At 44.8% G+C, this 14870-nt stretch overlaps 1 protein-coding gene across 2 annotated transcripts; it reads left to right on the forward strand.

The window, feature by feature from the left end:
* The first annotated feature begins 271 nt into the window (after positions 1 to 271).
* On the forward strand, positions 272 to 14870 carry SIN3B (SIN3 transcription regulator family member B). 2 transcript variants are annotated; one of them, XM_069790335.1, is made up of 19 exons: positions 272 to 398; positions 1091 to 1197; positions 1734 to 1887; positions 2911 to 3174; positions 3576 to 3719; positions 3975 to 4097; positions 4612 to 4701; positions 5138 to 5256; positions 6003 to 6210; positions 6943 to 7059; positions 7426 to 7664; positions 7916 to 8099; positions 8325 to 8919; positions 9426 to 9595; positions 10153 to 10326; positions 10607 to 10699; positions 10972 to 11066; positions 11515 to 11719; positions 12107 to 14870. In XM_069790335.1, exons 1-19 carry the CDS (start codon positions 291 to 293, stop codon positions 12335 to 12337), a joined length of 3420 nt encoding a protein of 1139 aa, XP_069646436.1. In that variant the 5' UTR covers positions 272 to 290; the 3' UTR covers positions 12338 to 14870. The 2 variants fall into 2 exon arrangements, with proteins under 2 accessions (XP_069646436.1, XP_069646437.1); XM_069790336.1 differs by lacking the exon at positions 2911 to 3174.

The following is a 14870-nucleotide window of genomic DNA, read 5'->3' on the forward strand; positions in this document are numbered from 1 at the left end:
CTCCTTCAAACCTCTCACCGGGCCCGCTGCCTTCACCGTTCCTTCCCTCACGCAGCCACCGAATTCGTTTCCCTGAGGCGCGGCTCCCGCCATGGCGGTTAAACGGCCGGAAACAGCGCGCGCCGCCCAAGCTTCCGCGCCGGGCCGTGGCGCCGTACGCGCTGACGCAGGCGCTCCGCACGCGCTGACGGGGGCGGGCGAGCGAACGAGCGAGCGGGGCGGGGGGGGGGGGGGAAGCGGGTGTGTGTATGTGTTGGGGGGGGGGCGCGCGCTGCTGCCCGACTCCCAACATGGCGGCGGGGGGCGGCGGCGGCGGCGGCCGGGGGGGCAGCGCCCCGCGTTGGGGCGGCGGCGGCGGCGGCGGCCGGGCTGCGGCACAGGAGAAGCTGCCGGTGCATGTGAGTGCGGTGACCGCCCCGGCCGGGACCACCGTGATTTCTCCCTTTTTCCGCCTCAACCCACCCCCCACCCCCTTCTCCGGCGAAGGGCCGCTCCCCATCGCCCTCGACCCCCGCCCCGGGATGGCCCTGCCCGCCCCGCCGGGACCTGCCTCGCCCCGTCCTCGGCGCCGAACCCACCCCCCGGTGCCTGTGTCCGTCCGTCCGTCCCCGCGCCGGGACCGTGGGGTGCCCCGGGGCCTTCCCCCCCCCCCCGCCATCCCTCCCCGGTACACCGGGGTCCTCTGGGGCCTGCGTCCCCCTCCTCCGGTACCGCGAGGCCCCCCCCCAGGCCTGTTCCCCCCGCCCGGTTCTTTCCCTCCGGTACCGCGGTCATCCTCCCCGGGGACCTGTTCCCCCCCCTCCACGGTACCGAGCCCCCCTTGCCATCCTCCTCCAGCACCGTGGTGCCCACCCCACCGTGGGGGGGGGTCCTGCCTTCCTCGGGGCCCTCCCTCATCTGGTACCGTGTGTCCATCCCCGGGCTGCTCCCACTTCCCCGGTGCTGTGGGGCTCCCCCCGGGGTTTGTTCCCACCTCCCTCGGTGCCGTGGGGTGCCCCTGCCCGCCCCCCCCCCCCCCCATTTTGGGATCGTGGGGTGCCTCAGGGCCTGTTCCCCCTTTCTGGGCCTCACCCGCGTTCTCGCCCTCCAGGTGGAGGATGCGCTTTCCTACCTGGACCAGGTGAAGATCCGCTTTGGCAGCGACCCCGCTACCTACAATGGCTTCCTGGAGATCATGAAGGAGTTCAAGAGCCAGAGGTAAAACCCAGATCCTGTCCCCCAGGGCTGCTCCGGGGAGCTCCTCAGCCTTTGCGGGGGTCTCTCTGCCTTCACACCATCTTTCCATCTCCCCAGACACACTGTCCCCCAGTAGTGCAGTCACTAGACACTGGAAATGGAGGGTCTCTGTCCATCCTGTTGTTTTTCAGGGATGAAATCCACAGGAAAAGGCAAATCTATTTTTACTTCCTGCTCTGAAATGCAGATCTGGAAATAAGTGAGGAAGCTTGAGTGCAGAGCCTCTCTGTAACCTGTCAGCCCTAGAGGTGATGGCTGTCTTGCCCATTTTGGGTAACCTGCATGCTCATATCTCCTCTCTGTGGATAACACTCCCAGTATGAGGCTGCAGTGGTCATTCCCTCTGCTTGGGCTTATTTCTAGGTCTGAGGTTCCCAAACTTGCGTGTTAAAAATCGCACCTCTAAGAAGCCAGATGCTTCCCATACCTGTGTAATTTTCTATGTTTAATTTGTATTTATGATTCGGACAAAAGTAATAAACTCTTCTCAATTTTAGCATTGACACACCTGGAGTAATCCGACGTGTTTCACAGCTTTTCCATGAGCATCCCGACCTCATTGTAGGATTCAATGCTTTCCTCCCTCTGGGCTACAGGATAGAAATTCCAAAGAATGGGAAGTTAAGTATACAGTCACCTTTGAATAGTCAGGTAGGTTATAGAGCTCATATTCTCTAAATAAATTCCGTTACATGTGTCGCTATACACATCTCTTGCACAGTTTAGGCTATGTAGATTTATGTGTATTGCATGTTGCTAAAGTTTTTACATGGTTTTCAAAGTCTATGATAATGGGCATAATATAAATTTAAATATTTATTCTCCAACCAATTGTTAGTTTAGCTTACACAAGAATGATATTCCTGGATGAAGTGCCACTTCAACTCCAAATACTTCAGTCAGATTTGAAAACTGAAGTTGTAATTAGCTTGACATACTTATATAGATTCTTAATACATGGTGTCTGTAGTGACAAATTTCAAAAAGAGATCCTGGAGGTATCGCATTTCCAGTCCTCCACTGAGAAACGGGGAAATGTGTTTAGGCAATAGGCAAAAAATGTCAGGTATTGCAATGCAATTGCTAACATCCTGCAATGAAAGACATCTGCTGTACTACAGATGGATACGTATTGGCCTCTGCTGCCTTTTTTGTTGTTGTGTGGTTGTGGAGGCTGAAACAGAGCTATTACCTGAATTCTACTGATAAACTTGTGGTTTAACTCTAATTAGTAGCAGTAAATATCTTTTAGATCTCAGTTCCCTTAGATCTCTCTGTTGCTTAGAAATTTAGCACCTTTAAGAGCCTTACATTTTAATATGTTTCTTAAAACTGACAGTTCCTCTGAAATAAAACAGTGGTAACAGAAACTGCGGTGCGTGTTGTTTGGTACACCCTCTCAAGTGTAGTGGATAATGCAGCGACAGTCAAAAGCGGTAATGAGTCAGATGATTCATAAACCAGGATATGACTTACGGGATTTTTTTTAACTGATGGTGTTATTAAACTAGGTAGGGAAATTTATCGGCTAATTAAATCTTTTTTCTTTCTTCTTCACGTCACATGATAATCTTTTTTTAGCTAGACAGCTTGAAAATCCTGACGCTAGCTTGTTGTTGAACTTGCACCTATGTTTCTGTACAAGTCACTGTCTTATGTGTCTTATGCCACTAGGTGCCCTCAGAGCCTGTTCCCAGCGCTCTCCCTGGCAGCGGGCTGTTGTTGCATTACTCCCAGGAGAATTCACACAATCACAGTGACTGTTCCGAGGAGTTTAGGCAACAGCTTCCGTACAAAGAAGATAAATCCCAAATTCCTTTGGAGTCTGATTCTGTAGAGTTCAATAATGCTATCAGTTACGTGAATAAGATCAAAACACGTTTTCTTGACCATCCAGAAATTTACAGATCCTTTTTAGAAATTCTTCATACTTACCAGGTAAAGAGTCTTCCATATAAGCAATTGTGGGTTTGCACTGTAGCTGTTTGAGGAGTAGCTGTCAAATGAAATGTCTGCCTATTGAACAGGCTTGTACAGTTCTCAAGCACTAGCCTTTGTCCAACAATTGCCTCATAGATTTTCCCATGAAATGACAAAAGTGTGAAAACTAAAATTTTTCCAGGGTCTGAGGTGCAAAGGGGTCGTATCTAGATCTGTCTTTGCTAACCTTTGGTTGATTTAGTGATATTCTGAGTGAAAGGATGCACTGTAAGCACCTTAGGCTAGTTGATAGTTATTTCAAGTTTGTGTAGCATAAGGTTTTTGGCTGAGTTGATGAGTTTTCTTGCATAGTGAGGTATGTTCTTGACTCTTTTTAACATCTGTGCGTATCTTTTCAGAAAGAACAGCTGAACACTAAAGGCCGACCCTTTCGAGGCATGTCAGAAGAAGAAGTGTTTACTGAAGTAGCAAATCTGTTCAGAGGACAGGAGGATCTGCTTTCTGAGTTTGGACAGTTCCTCCCGGAGGCTAAAAGGTCTTTGGTATGTGTACGCTTAGAACAAGGCAGAATATTGAATGCTCTCTGTTTGTATGTAGAATACATAAAGAAGCTTTAGGAATGCAAAACATTATGGAAAAACATACAGCCAGTAGATGAACTTTGCTCCTCTTCATTGCTTGGAATTTCGCAGAACAGGTGACTTAACTACATGCTCCGTGTTCTGTTCAGATATATAGGATTCTTTATTTGTGCCAGTGGAGAAGAGAACATTGAAATCATTATTTATTTACTTCAGTTCACAGGAAATGGACCATGTGAAGTGAACAGTGTCCAGAAAACTGAGCATGAGAAGAATCTGGAACACAGCAAAAAGCGATCTAGACCACTGCTGTTGCGTCCTGTTTCTGGCCCAGCAAAGGTATCTTTTCACAAGTAAAAACTTAGAATAACCTGATATTACTCATTGTGTTTAGATAATTGCTTAGATAAAGTTGTAATGAGTAGCGTCTTTGAGGTATGTAGGTGTTCGGTATGAGAACAAAATTTCAAAGTTGTTTTAAAAAATAATAATTACTGCAGAGAAAGGGAATTTTTAAAGTATGCTTATGTGTGCGTGGTAACATGTTGAATACTAAATATCAAGACCTTCTGTACTAAGCACTGGCCCTGGAAAGGGACAATTTATTGCTTCTAGAAAGAAGTCTTTCTTTGGAATTAATTCTCAATTCATCCTTTTTGTTGTTGTTTCTTCTTCTGAGCTGGGAGTCATTTGATAGAGATTGCTGTGGAGGAGTTGACACAGCAATGCTAGATCACTGTTTGGGAAATACGGAGTTTCAGCCTTTGCAGAGAGCTGTTATATGTCAGTGAAGTGGAATTTGATAGTATTTGTGTCACAACATTTTAAGTGTAACTGCTTGTTCTTTTAACAGAAGAAAATGAAACTGCGAGGTACCAAAGATCTGTCAGTAGCGACAGTGGGAAAATATGGAACCCTGCAAGAGTTTTCCTTCTTTGACAAGGTCAGTATTTGGCCTGTTCTCACATTCTGTGGACTTAGAACTACGTAAACGGTTGAAAAGAATTGGTTGCGTTTTTTATACAATCTGTCTGTCAGCACTTAGCAATTGCCTGATTTTTCAAGTGGTAAAGACAGACCAAGAAAAGAGAAAATAGGTGGGTTTGGAAGATGAATAGAAACTGACAATTAACCTTTTCCTGCATGCTTGTCTCTTACAGTCGTGTTTTTCTTTCTTTTTCAGTGATGTTTCCTCATGTTACCATCTGTAGTTACTAGATTATTGTTTGAAACTGGGCATTTTTGTGCATATTCTCTTTTTATGTTGCAAAATAGACAGAGGTTTGTCACTGTACCCATGGTTCAGACTACTTAGAAGATGAACTAAATTAAAGCGGTGTTCAAGTGATCTGATCGTTTCTCTCCAAATTGTGCTTTAGGTGCGTAGGGTGCTAAAGAGTCAGGAAGTCTATGAAAATTTTCTCCGTTGCATTGCTCTCTTCAACCAGGAGTTGGTTTCTGGCTCTGAGTTGCTCCAGCTAGTTACACCATTTTTGGGGTAAGTTACTGACTACCTTCTCTGCTGTGTTGTACTTTTTAGGTCTTACTCTGTTACTTTTTAGTAGACACTGTGAACTTTGTTACTAAAGTTTGGGATTTAATTTAAGAAATATCTCCTAGGTAGCATGCAAGAAATTGAAGGCTAATCCAGAAAGAGGAGTAATAAAATCTGAATCTTTTAACATATCTATACAGCTCTTAAAGAGCATTTTGGGGAGGATATTTTCCTCTCTGCATCCAGTTGAAAGCCTCACAAGCATCAGACTACCTGGTGTTATACTAAGTCATTGAGGGCAGAGAATCTCATGAATTCTGGAGGGTGGTCTCTGTTCACACTCCCTGTTCTAATCTCTCCAAATACCATACAGGTATAAACATGAAATCTCAGAACAGAGCTGTGAAAAGGATAAATAGTTCGAGCTCTGACGTGAGCATCTTGTGCTGTTTGGCTTCCAGCAGAGGAGCGAGAGTCACATGGCAAGGATCAGTGACTCCTCAGTTGGTTGAGGGGAGTATTTGTGAAGTTGTGAAGGGAAATTATTTTTCTGCCTTAAGTAAAAAAAACAAACAAAAAACCTAGAGTAATTCAGAGAGAATGATAACAGAGGTAAAAAAGTTGGTGAAAGATTTCTCACTGCAATGCTAAGTTTGTTTAGATTTTCTCCCTTGCTTTTATGACACACATTAGCCACCCTAAAACTGTCAGAGTGAAATAACAAAATACCCTTACTTGTCTTTTTGAAGTAAATTCCCAGAACTCTTTGCACAGTTCAAGTCCTTTCTTGGTGTGAAAGAGCTTTCATTTGCTTCTCCGCTGAGCGACCGATCTGGGGATGGAATGAGTCGGGAAATTGATTATGCTTCCTGCAAACGCATAGGATCAAGTTATCGGGCTCTCCCAAAAACCTATCAGCAGCCAAAGTGCAGTGGAAGAACAGCCATTTGCAAGGAGGTACTTTGGGATCACCCTATTCAATCCCTGAACACAAATTGCACTTGCATAACTTGAAGTGGGGTCGTTAGTGCTACAGCTTCTGCATGTGGATTCCCCTCTTTAATGCTGATTAGCCAGCTTTAATCTCACATCGGTTATTCATCCCATTTATTGAAATAAGAGTATCCATGTGCATTTTACTAACTTTATGTGAACCCATCTCAAATGGCATCTTTCACTTTTAATGCCTTTTGAGTCTGTGTGCATACACAAATTTATTCCTATAGACAGAAAAGAATATGAAATAGCCTGAAATTAATTTTCTAGCAGTGGACCAATATAGACTTTAGAAACAGTTTTTCTCCTGAAAGAGCACTGTGAGCCAGTGTCTTAGGCTCTGTTCTCGGTGAGAACAGACATCTGCAGCATAGGTGCTCCTACCTCTTGCTGCTGTTGGCAACTCTGTCTCCTTTACTTACAGTTGCTGACTACTGCAGAGTGGTCTCTATGGTTTGTTAGGTGATGGTGAAGGTGCATTCGAGCTTTCTGAGCAGGGCCCTGGCACAGTTCCACACAGACCACTAATCTTCTGAGGAGCAGTCATGACAGTGACTTGTGAACTAGGTCTGAAACTTCCAATAGAAATTCAGGGAAGAACTGCAAAAATGAAACAGAGAAGTATCAGACCCCATGAGAACAGCTCTGAGCTCATAAGGCTCTGTTCAATGTCATGTCTTTGCACTGTTGCAGGTGTTAAATGATACCTGGGTTTCATTTCCATCCTGGTCTGAAGACTCCACTTTTGTCAGCTCCAAGAAGACTCCTTATGAGGAGCAGTTGCACCGCTGTGAAGATGAGCGGTTTGAGGTACCTCTGCTACTGAACTTCCTGTCTGCCTCCTCAGAAAGCAAAACTTCTAGCTATGAGGAATTTGACTGAATTAATTGGTGGCCAAATACTGAAAGTTCTGTTACTGTTTGTTGGTTTCAGGTAGAGTTTGGTGTTTTCCACTTGCCTGGAGTCTAATAGTTCTTCTAGGCATGAGTCCAGTTCTCAAAAGCATGTTACCTCTGGGAGAACTGGCGGAGGTGTATTTTCTAGGAAGAAACCTTGCTGATGCTTTTTAGCTCCACCCAGTGGGGCTGGAATGCATGCCACAAAGCTGAGTGCTGCTGGTCTCCATTTTCCTGCTATGCCTGTTCTTACACTGTGTCTTTTGTGAACTCTTAACAGTTGGATGTTGTCTTGGAGACCAATTTAGCCACAATACGTGTGCTGGAGAGTGTGCAGAAAAAACTGTCTCGTCTGACTCAAGAGGATCAGGAGAAATTTCGACTGGACGATTGCTTGGGAGGAACATCAGAAGTGATCCAGCGCAGGGCCATCTATCGCATCTATGGTGATAAAGCACCAGAGATCATTGAAAGTCTTAAGAAAAACCCAGTTACTGCAGTTCCTGTTGTTCTTAAGAGGTAATTCCCATTCTCCTGTGTTCTTTAAGAAACTGATAAAGGATTTTTAAAGTATTTTTAAACAATTGGTTTCTGTAGATGTTGTTTCAAAGGATAACGCATCTTCAGCTGTGGTGATTTTATTTATTTATTTATTGCTTCCAAGAATATTGAAAAGTTTTTGGTACATCACAGTTGGCTACATTAAAAATGCTTTGTGTGTATTTCTGTGGTTGTCTTTTTGAACTGAAGTAGACTATACATTTATATAGATTGAAAGCAAAAGAGGAGGAATGGCGGGAGGCCCAGCAGGGCTTTAACAAAATTTGGCGGGAGCAGTATGAGAAAGCCTACTTGAAGTCCCTTGACCACCAGGCTGTCAACTTCAAGCAAAATGACACCAAAGCTTTGCGCTCCAAGAGCTTGCTGAATGAAATTGAGAGTGTCTATGATGAGGTGCGTATGCTAGTAAATAACCCATCCAGTATGTCCTTCATTTATGATATTATCTAGATGTTTACGTAGCACCTGGGACCTCGTTGAAGTGGTAGTGCTCTGAAGAGTGCTCAGTCAAAAATGACTGTCCCAAGCATAGCGTTAATACTGGCTTATTTCTTCTGGCAGGAGTGGCTCTTGATCATGGATTGGAAGGATCTTTATCTATTTGTCTCTTGATTACAGCATCAGGAGCAGCATTCAGAGGGGAGAAGTTCGTCCACAAACGAGCCTCATCTTATCTTTATCTATGAAGATAAGCAGATTTTGGAAGATGCAGCGTCACTTATCAGCTATTATGTAAAAAGGCAGCCTACTATCCAAAAGGAGGATCAAGCAACCATTCGGCAGATAGTGCATCACTTCATACCCGAGCTGTTTTTCTCTCAGCCCCCTGAGCACAGTATTTCTGAAGAATCAACGGATGAAGACAGAGAAAACCACCAGGGGCAGAACCTGGATACTCCTGAGCTACGGAAAAAACACGTGCCTGGGCCTCCAAGCAGTCCTTTGGAGGCAAAAGCAACCTTCTGTGATGTTACAGCTGCTGAGCCCCACAACACTCTGGATGATGTTTACAGTCTATTCTTTGTCAATAATAATTGGTATTTCTTCCTCCGCCTTCACCAGACCCTGTGCTCAAGGCTCCTAAAGATTTATCGTCAAGCTCAGAAGCAGCTTCTAGAATATCGGACTGAAAAAGAGAGAGAGAAACTCCTTTGTGAGGGAAGAAAAGAAAAAACCAATGATCCAGCCATGGAACTAAGACTGAAGCAACCAAGTAAGAATAATCTGGGACATAGTCCATTCTTAATGCTCTGGTTGCTAGTGCTCAATTGTATATATCTGAGTAACTGAGACCAGCAGGCAAGTCTGTAAGGAAGGTAGAGGTGCAAATCTCCACTATATTTGTGATTTGTGGACACAGCTAATTTAACAGGATAGCTCGTTTGTAATTTATCTTCTGAGGGCTCTCATGCATAGTTCATAGAGACTTCACACAAGCCCACTGTTGTCAGATGTTCTCAAGTGTCTTGTATTAATCTGTTACTTTGATTTAAAATGTAAATGGCTCCACAACAAAATAGTTAACTGCACAAGGTAGTCATGGAAGTGCATGAGATAAAACTGTTACAGTCCATCAGCACTCCTTACACAGAACTGTCTGTCTGTAAGCATGTTCTTGGTACTGAATGTCATGTTTCTCGAGCAGTGCTGTCCCTTGTATCTCCTGACTTCACTCTGCCTCTTACATGCATTAAGTGACTGCACTTTTCCCCTACCCAGGTGAGGTGGAACTGGAGGAGTACTACCCTGCGTTCCTGGATATGGTGAGGAGTCTGCTGGATGGCAATATTGACCCAACGCAGTATGAGGACACTCTGAGGGAGATGTTCACTATCCATGCCTATATTGGCTTTACTATGGACAAACTGGTGCAGAATATTGTCCGCCAGGTAACTAATTTGATGGCTGTGCTGTGTGTCTGGGGGGCTGCCCATCTCCCTTCTATAGACAAATAGGTTTCTCACAGTACCCTGTAATGCAAGGACTCACTAAACATAAAGCAAATTCATAGGAAAGTTATATATGTGGGGAAACAGTAACAGAAGTTCAGTGAGATAGTTCAGCTTCAGTACAGGGACCACCTTAGGGGAGTTACTCTTCCTGGCCTTTTCCAGCATTTTTTAAGTTCCAGTCTTTTCAAAATTCTGCCGTTCCCAAAATACATCTAAAAGAAAAAAAAAAAAAAGGTCCAGTCCTTTTACTCAAATCTGTCTTCTAATTGTAGTTTTGTTACAGTTAAGGCACATCAACCCCTCACTCTTCTCTGTTCCTTTTATTGCAAAGTAATGAAAAAGGGAGTGAAATGTGTGAAGTCTCTGGAGTTAAAGCTTTGGTACTTCCTCTGAGGTGTGATGCTGTGCTAAGTTTTGTGCTCCTTTCATATAACACACTAGAGTTAACTCTTGGCCCAGACTTGCTGACTGAATTCCCCCTTTTTTAATGGAAGCTTCACCATCTAGTGAGCGATGACATCTGCTTGAAGGTTGTTGAGCTCTACTTGAACGAAAGGAAGCGAGGCGCTGCTGGAGGTAACTTATCCTCTAGGTGTGTCCGGGCAGCAAAGGAGACCAGCTATCAGTGGAAGGCTGAACGTTGCATGGCAGATGAGAACTGTTTCAAGGTAAGAACATGCTGCCAGGGAACTTCATAAAGTGACTGTGGCACTTTACCTGGGAGAATTGGGTTTGGAAGCTCCAAGGCCATAAGGGTGAGAGAGAGCAATATGGAGAGAAGGTACCAAAACCAGAGCACAGACAGTAAAGTGGCATGCTGGCTCACTGAAAAGCCCTGCTGCTTACTCCTCTCCTAGCTCATATTTGTTGTCCAAATGACTTGTGATTATACAGCATTTTATTGTGAACCCATGTGGCCAATATCTTGTGCTTGTAACTTTATTACAGGTAATGTTTCTTCAGCGGAAAGGACAGGTGATCATGACCATTGAGCTTCTGGATACAGAAGAAACCCAGACAGAAGATCCTGTGGAGGTCCAGGTAATATTACAATGACTGCAGTCTGCTGTACCACAGACAAAGCAGATGTGTAAGAATGCTTTCCCGCTTTCTTGTTCCAAAATGTGAGACTTTGCTGGGAGGATAAGTTTACCTGGGAGGTGGGAAGATTACATGTGGCCATTGACAGAAATGGGTATGTTTCAACATCAATCAGCTCCATAAAAAGCAGCTTGGAAATAAACTAGTTCTTTGCGGTGATGTTTGTCTTGATGAGAGTGAAATCTGACTTGAAATTTGTCTCTCTTGTGTAGCACCTGGCTAACTACATGGAGCAGTACGTTGGGGTAGAAGGAGCTCCGAACAACCAGAATGACGGCTTCTTATTGAAACCAGTCTTTCTGCAAAGGTGAGCACGCTCCCTCTCCTGAGTCACACCTGCAGCAGCTGATACTGCTTCCTCTCTGCGTATGTGGCAGTGGTTTTGGGTGATGTGCCATACTAGCAACTCCAGGGAAATTCATTCATCTTTGAGGTCCAAAGGGGCTGCTGTAGTCCAGTGTGCTGCATAAGAATGCTGAAGAAAAAATTAATGACTGCTGCATTGAGGTTTGTTCATGAAACCGTGTTTAGAATGGAGTGGGACTGTTTAAGCAGTCCATTCTGGGAGGAATTTGAGGTCTAATTTGCTCCCATTTCACTAAATATTTGTCAGAGTGTATGGGGGAAGGTCCTGGAGAAAGTCTGAAAACTAAATGTGGAAATACAAATTTCATACTTGTGCTGTCAGCTCTGCTAGCTTAAGAGAATGGATAACCAAGCGTGACACATGCTTTGTCATCCTTGTTTTGTTCTAGAAACCTAAAAAAGTTTCGCAAGTGGCAATGTAAGCAAGTGAGAGCTCTGCGTAGTGAAGTGAAGAGCTCCTGGAAGAGGCTGATTGGGGTGGAAAGTGCCTGCAACGTGGACTGCCGGTTCAAGCTCAACACCCACAAAATGATGTTCATCATGAACTCGGAGGATTACATGTACAGGCGGGGAGCTCTCTGCCGAGCCAAGCAGGTGCATCTCCTATTACTCTCTCTGCAGCTCAGGCAGTAGCAGAGGTTGAGGATATGAGCCAAAAGACAGGTACCGATAAGAAGTCTTGTGGCTGAATTCCTGCAAACTACACCCAGAAGTTACTACTCTGTGTTGGATGAAACATGGAGGAGAGCTGGTAAATGCTCCGTACTTTGGTTTAGTTTAGCAGCCTTTTCTTTACCATGCAGATTTTAAGGGGGAGTGGCAAACATTAAGAAATAGAGATCTTTAAATGCAGGTATGCGGTTTCCTGTTTTACTGTTTGTGTTGGGTTGTAAAGCATGCACATCTCAGACATACAAATAGGTGAGGGTTTCGGCTTCTCACCCAGAAACATCTCGGTGATCTTTACTGTCCTGCTTTCAGGTACAGCCAATGGTACTGCTAAAGCACCACCAGCAGTTTGAAGAGTGGCACAATAGGTGGCTAGAAGAGAACGTGACCATGGAGGCAGTTGATGTAGTTCAAGACTGGCTGATGGGAGACGAAGATGAGGAGATGGTGCCCTGTAAAACAACTTGTGAGACCATGAATGTCCATGGGGTCCCAGTGAACAGATACAGAGTTCAGTACAGTCGCCGTCCAGCTTCACCGTGAGCAGAGACTTGTTCCTGGGGCCAAGACAAGTAGGAGCCTTGCTGGTGAAACACATTTACTCTGAGAATAGTGGTGGGAATGCAATGTATGTATTAATGATATTTATCCAAACAGCATTTTACTTTGGATTATGATGTATTTTCCATATGGCATAGACTTGTCTCCTTGCAGTGTAATCCTCCAGCCATCGTGAAGAGACTTTTAAAAGCTTTATGGGAAGAGGGCTCTTGGCATTGCCACACACTTTTTAGTAGTTTCCTAGCTTTAGGCCACTGCTGACCAGCCAATACTGGAAGGCTGAGCGAGGGGGTCAAGCTCTGGGCTAACTACCACTGGTGGCTTTGTTGGACAGATGGAGCTGGGCTGGTATTTGAGCAGATGCTGGCAGCTGCTTCCACTTTGAAGGGTTTAATGTTCCCTATCTTCCTGAATTTATGCCGTCTTGGAGCCTGCAGAACTCTTCAATGTAACCTCCGAGTGCCAGCGGGGCTGTGAGCACCTGGCACAGATTGCTAGCCCCGCTATGGGCTGCTTCGTTATCTATGTGTACTAATAAGGCAATGAATGCAGTATTCGTTACTGGTGCTCTGCTGAGAAAAACGCCAAAACTGAGAGACATGGGTGAATAGCATACTAAATGCTCTGACTCTCGCTCATCAACTAAGTATTTTGGAGCATGAACTAAGGGGAAGAAACTCTCTGAGCTGCAGTGCTAGGCAAGAGCAATTTGCGGCGCAAGACAGCCTGGGCCCATCAGCTACCCCTCTGCAGATGTGCACCGGATCCCATGTTGTTGCTTTGTCAACTTACAACCTGTTGCAGACTCTGCCTTCTCAGATCTGGAGCTGCTTGGGGCGTGTGCGTGGGGAGGAATATCCATTGTGAGGTCTGGCCCGTTTTGGTTTTGGGTTTTTTTTGTATTTTGCATGTTGATTGGCAGCCTCTGAAGCCTGTGTTCTCAGGCGCTTCGCTTTCCTTGTGCATGCCCGGACTCCGTGGTTCTGCTGGGTTGTACCACTGAAATAACATCAGTAGATGGAGCTCTTGCAGCACAGTGTTTGCGCTGGATCTGAGGTTTGTCCCAGATACTTTGCTGTTTCTGCTGGGTCAGCACAGATGCTGTATTTGCAGTGACACATGGAAATCTGTAATGGGCAGTATTAGATCCAGCCACAACCATCGTAGACAAGCTTTTTCACTGAACCGTCTGTACTTCTATCTAAGCTTTTTTGCAATGAAACCTAACAAAAAACCTACCCCGAACCGTGCAGAACGCTACGTCAATTGTCTGACTTAAATCTATTGAAAAATCAAGGAAATTTAGCTGTGTCTGTCCTGTAACCCCACTGTGACTTCGCTCTTGTTTTTCAGGGGCCAAGGGCAAGCACACTGTCCATGGAGTGTATTACAAACATAATGTCTTGAGGCAGGTCCAGCCTCCTTTAAGCTCTGCTTCCAACTTTTTCCTGGCTTTTGGGGGAATAGCCGCCCCCACCTCAATATTTTTTGTGGCTTTGATTTTTAGGTTATAATTTCTGCCAGGCCTAAGTAGCAGCCTGTAGGATTTGTCCTTGGTTATTTCCACTGTACAACATTTGGTTTTGCAATTGTCTCACTTGACAGTAGAAAAATTGGCCTTTGGGGTACGTTTAATAGAAAACTGTACTGACTCTTTGTCTTTTTTGCAAAATAATCTGTAGGAGGGAAGGAGGGAGGCCAGTCTCTGGCATTCGTGGCCACTTGCACAACCACTGCCAGCGGAGGACTTTTCATCAAGAGCTCATGTTCTTGTTGTCTGGGTCTCTGTTAAATTTTGGTTACTGAAATGATCTGAAGGTTCTTCCCCTCCTCTTGTTGCAGTAAGTGATAAAAGACACTGACGACGTAGCTATGGGAGGGCTGGGTGGAAGAGCGGGGGGACAAGCCCAGTGCAAAGCACAGTGTCCCCCTTTTGTTTCCAGACAGCTCAACAAAATACACCTCAGTCCTCTTCACCTCTCTGCTGTCTTCCAGTGGAGATGACAACTGTGCCAAATTTTATGGTTTTATGATACAGAAAAATGTTTACTAGAAAATAGGTTGCAACTTGTGGCTTAAAATGCATTTGATTCCAAGTGTACCAGGGTGTAGGAGGGTAACGCACCTAGGCACCATCCTGTTCCATCTCCCCATTTTTAAGTGTACTTCGGGTATTTTTAAGCATCCTTATTTTGTAAACCTTAATTTATAGTCTGAACAGACTGAGTAAGACTTTTGCCCTTTACAGTGCTATTGTCTCAAAAATGATAGTAGCAAATGATGCAAATGGAATAAGCAGGCAGTGCCGGTTTGAGAGTGGCTTGCTAATGTCTGGGAGTTTAAGCTCGACTGCTGTGTATCTGCTAGCACGACCTTGATTCAAGAGTTTGTTCTTCCATTTTTTTTGAAGGATCTTTGCTTTTGGGCTTGTAATTGCTTTGCCAGCTCTTTGAATGTAGTTTTTTTTATATTTATTTGCACATTCAAGTAAAATAAAATATTGATTTTAAAAGTC

The sequence above is a fragment of the Haliaeetus albicilla genome, chromosome 8, assembly GCF_947461875.1.
Source record: "Haliaeetus albicilla chromosome 8, bHalAlb1.1, whole genome shotgun sequence".
In the NCBI taxonomy this organism is placed as follows: domain Eukaryota; kingdom Metazoa; phylum Chordata; class Aves; order Accipitriformes; family Accipitridae; genus Haliaeetus; species Haliaeetus albicilla.

What these genes read in the sequence shown, in the direction of transcription:
- SIN3B (XM_069790335.1), top strand. Translation starts at nt 291, where the DNA reads ATGGCGGCGGGGGGCGGCGGCGGCGGCGGCCGGGGGGGCAGCGCCCCG. An exon ending in CGGAGGCTAAAAGGTCTTTG is followed by an intron (nt 3,720 to 3,974) that starts GTATGTGTACGC and finishes TATTTACTTCAG; the next exon opens with TTCACAGGAAATGGACCATG. An exon ending in GTTCCTGTTGTTCTTAAGAG is followed by an intron (nt 7,665 to 7,915) that starts GTAATTCCCATT and finishes ACATTTATATAG; the next exon opens with ATTGAAAGCAAAAGAGGAGG.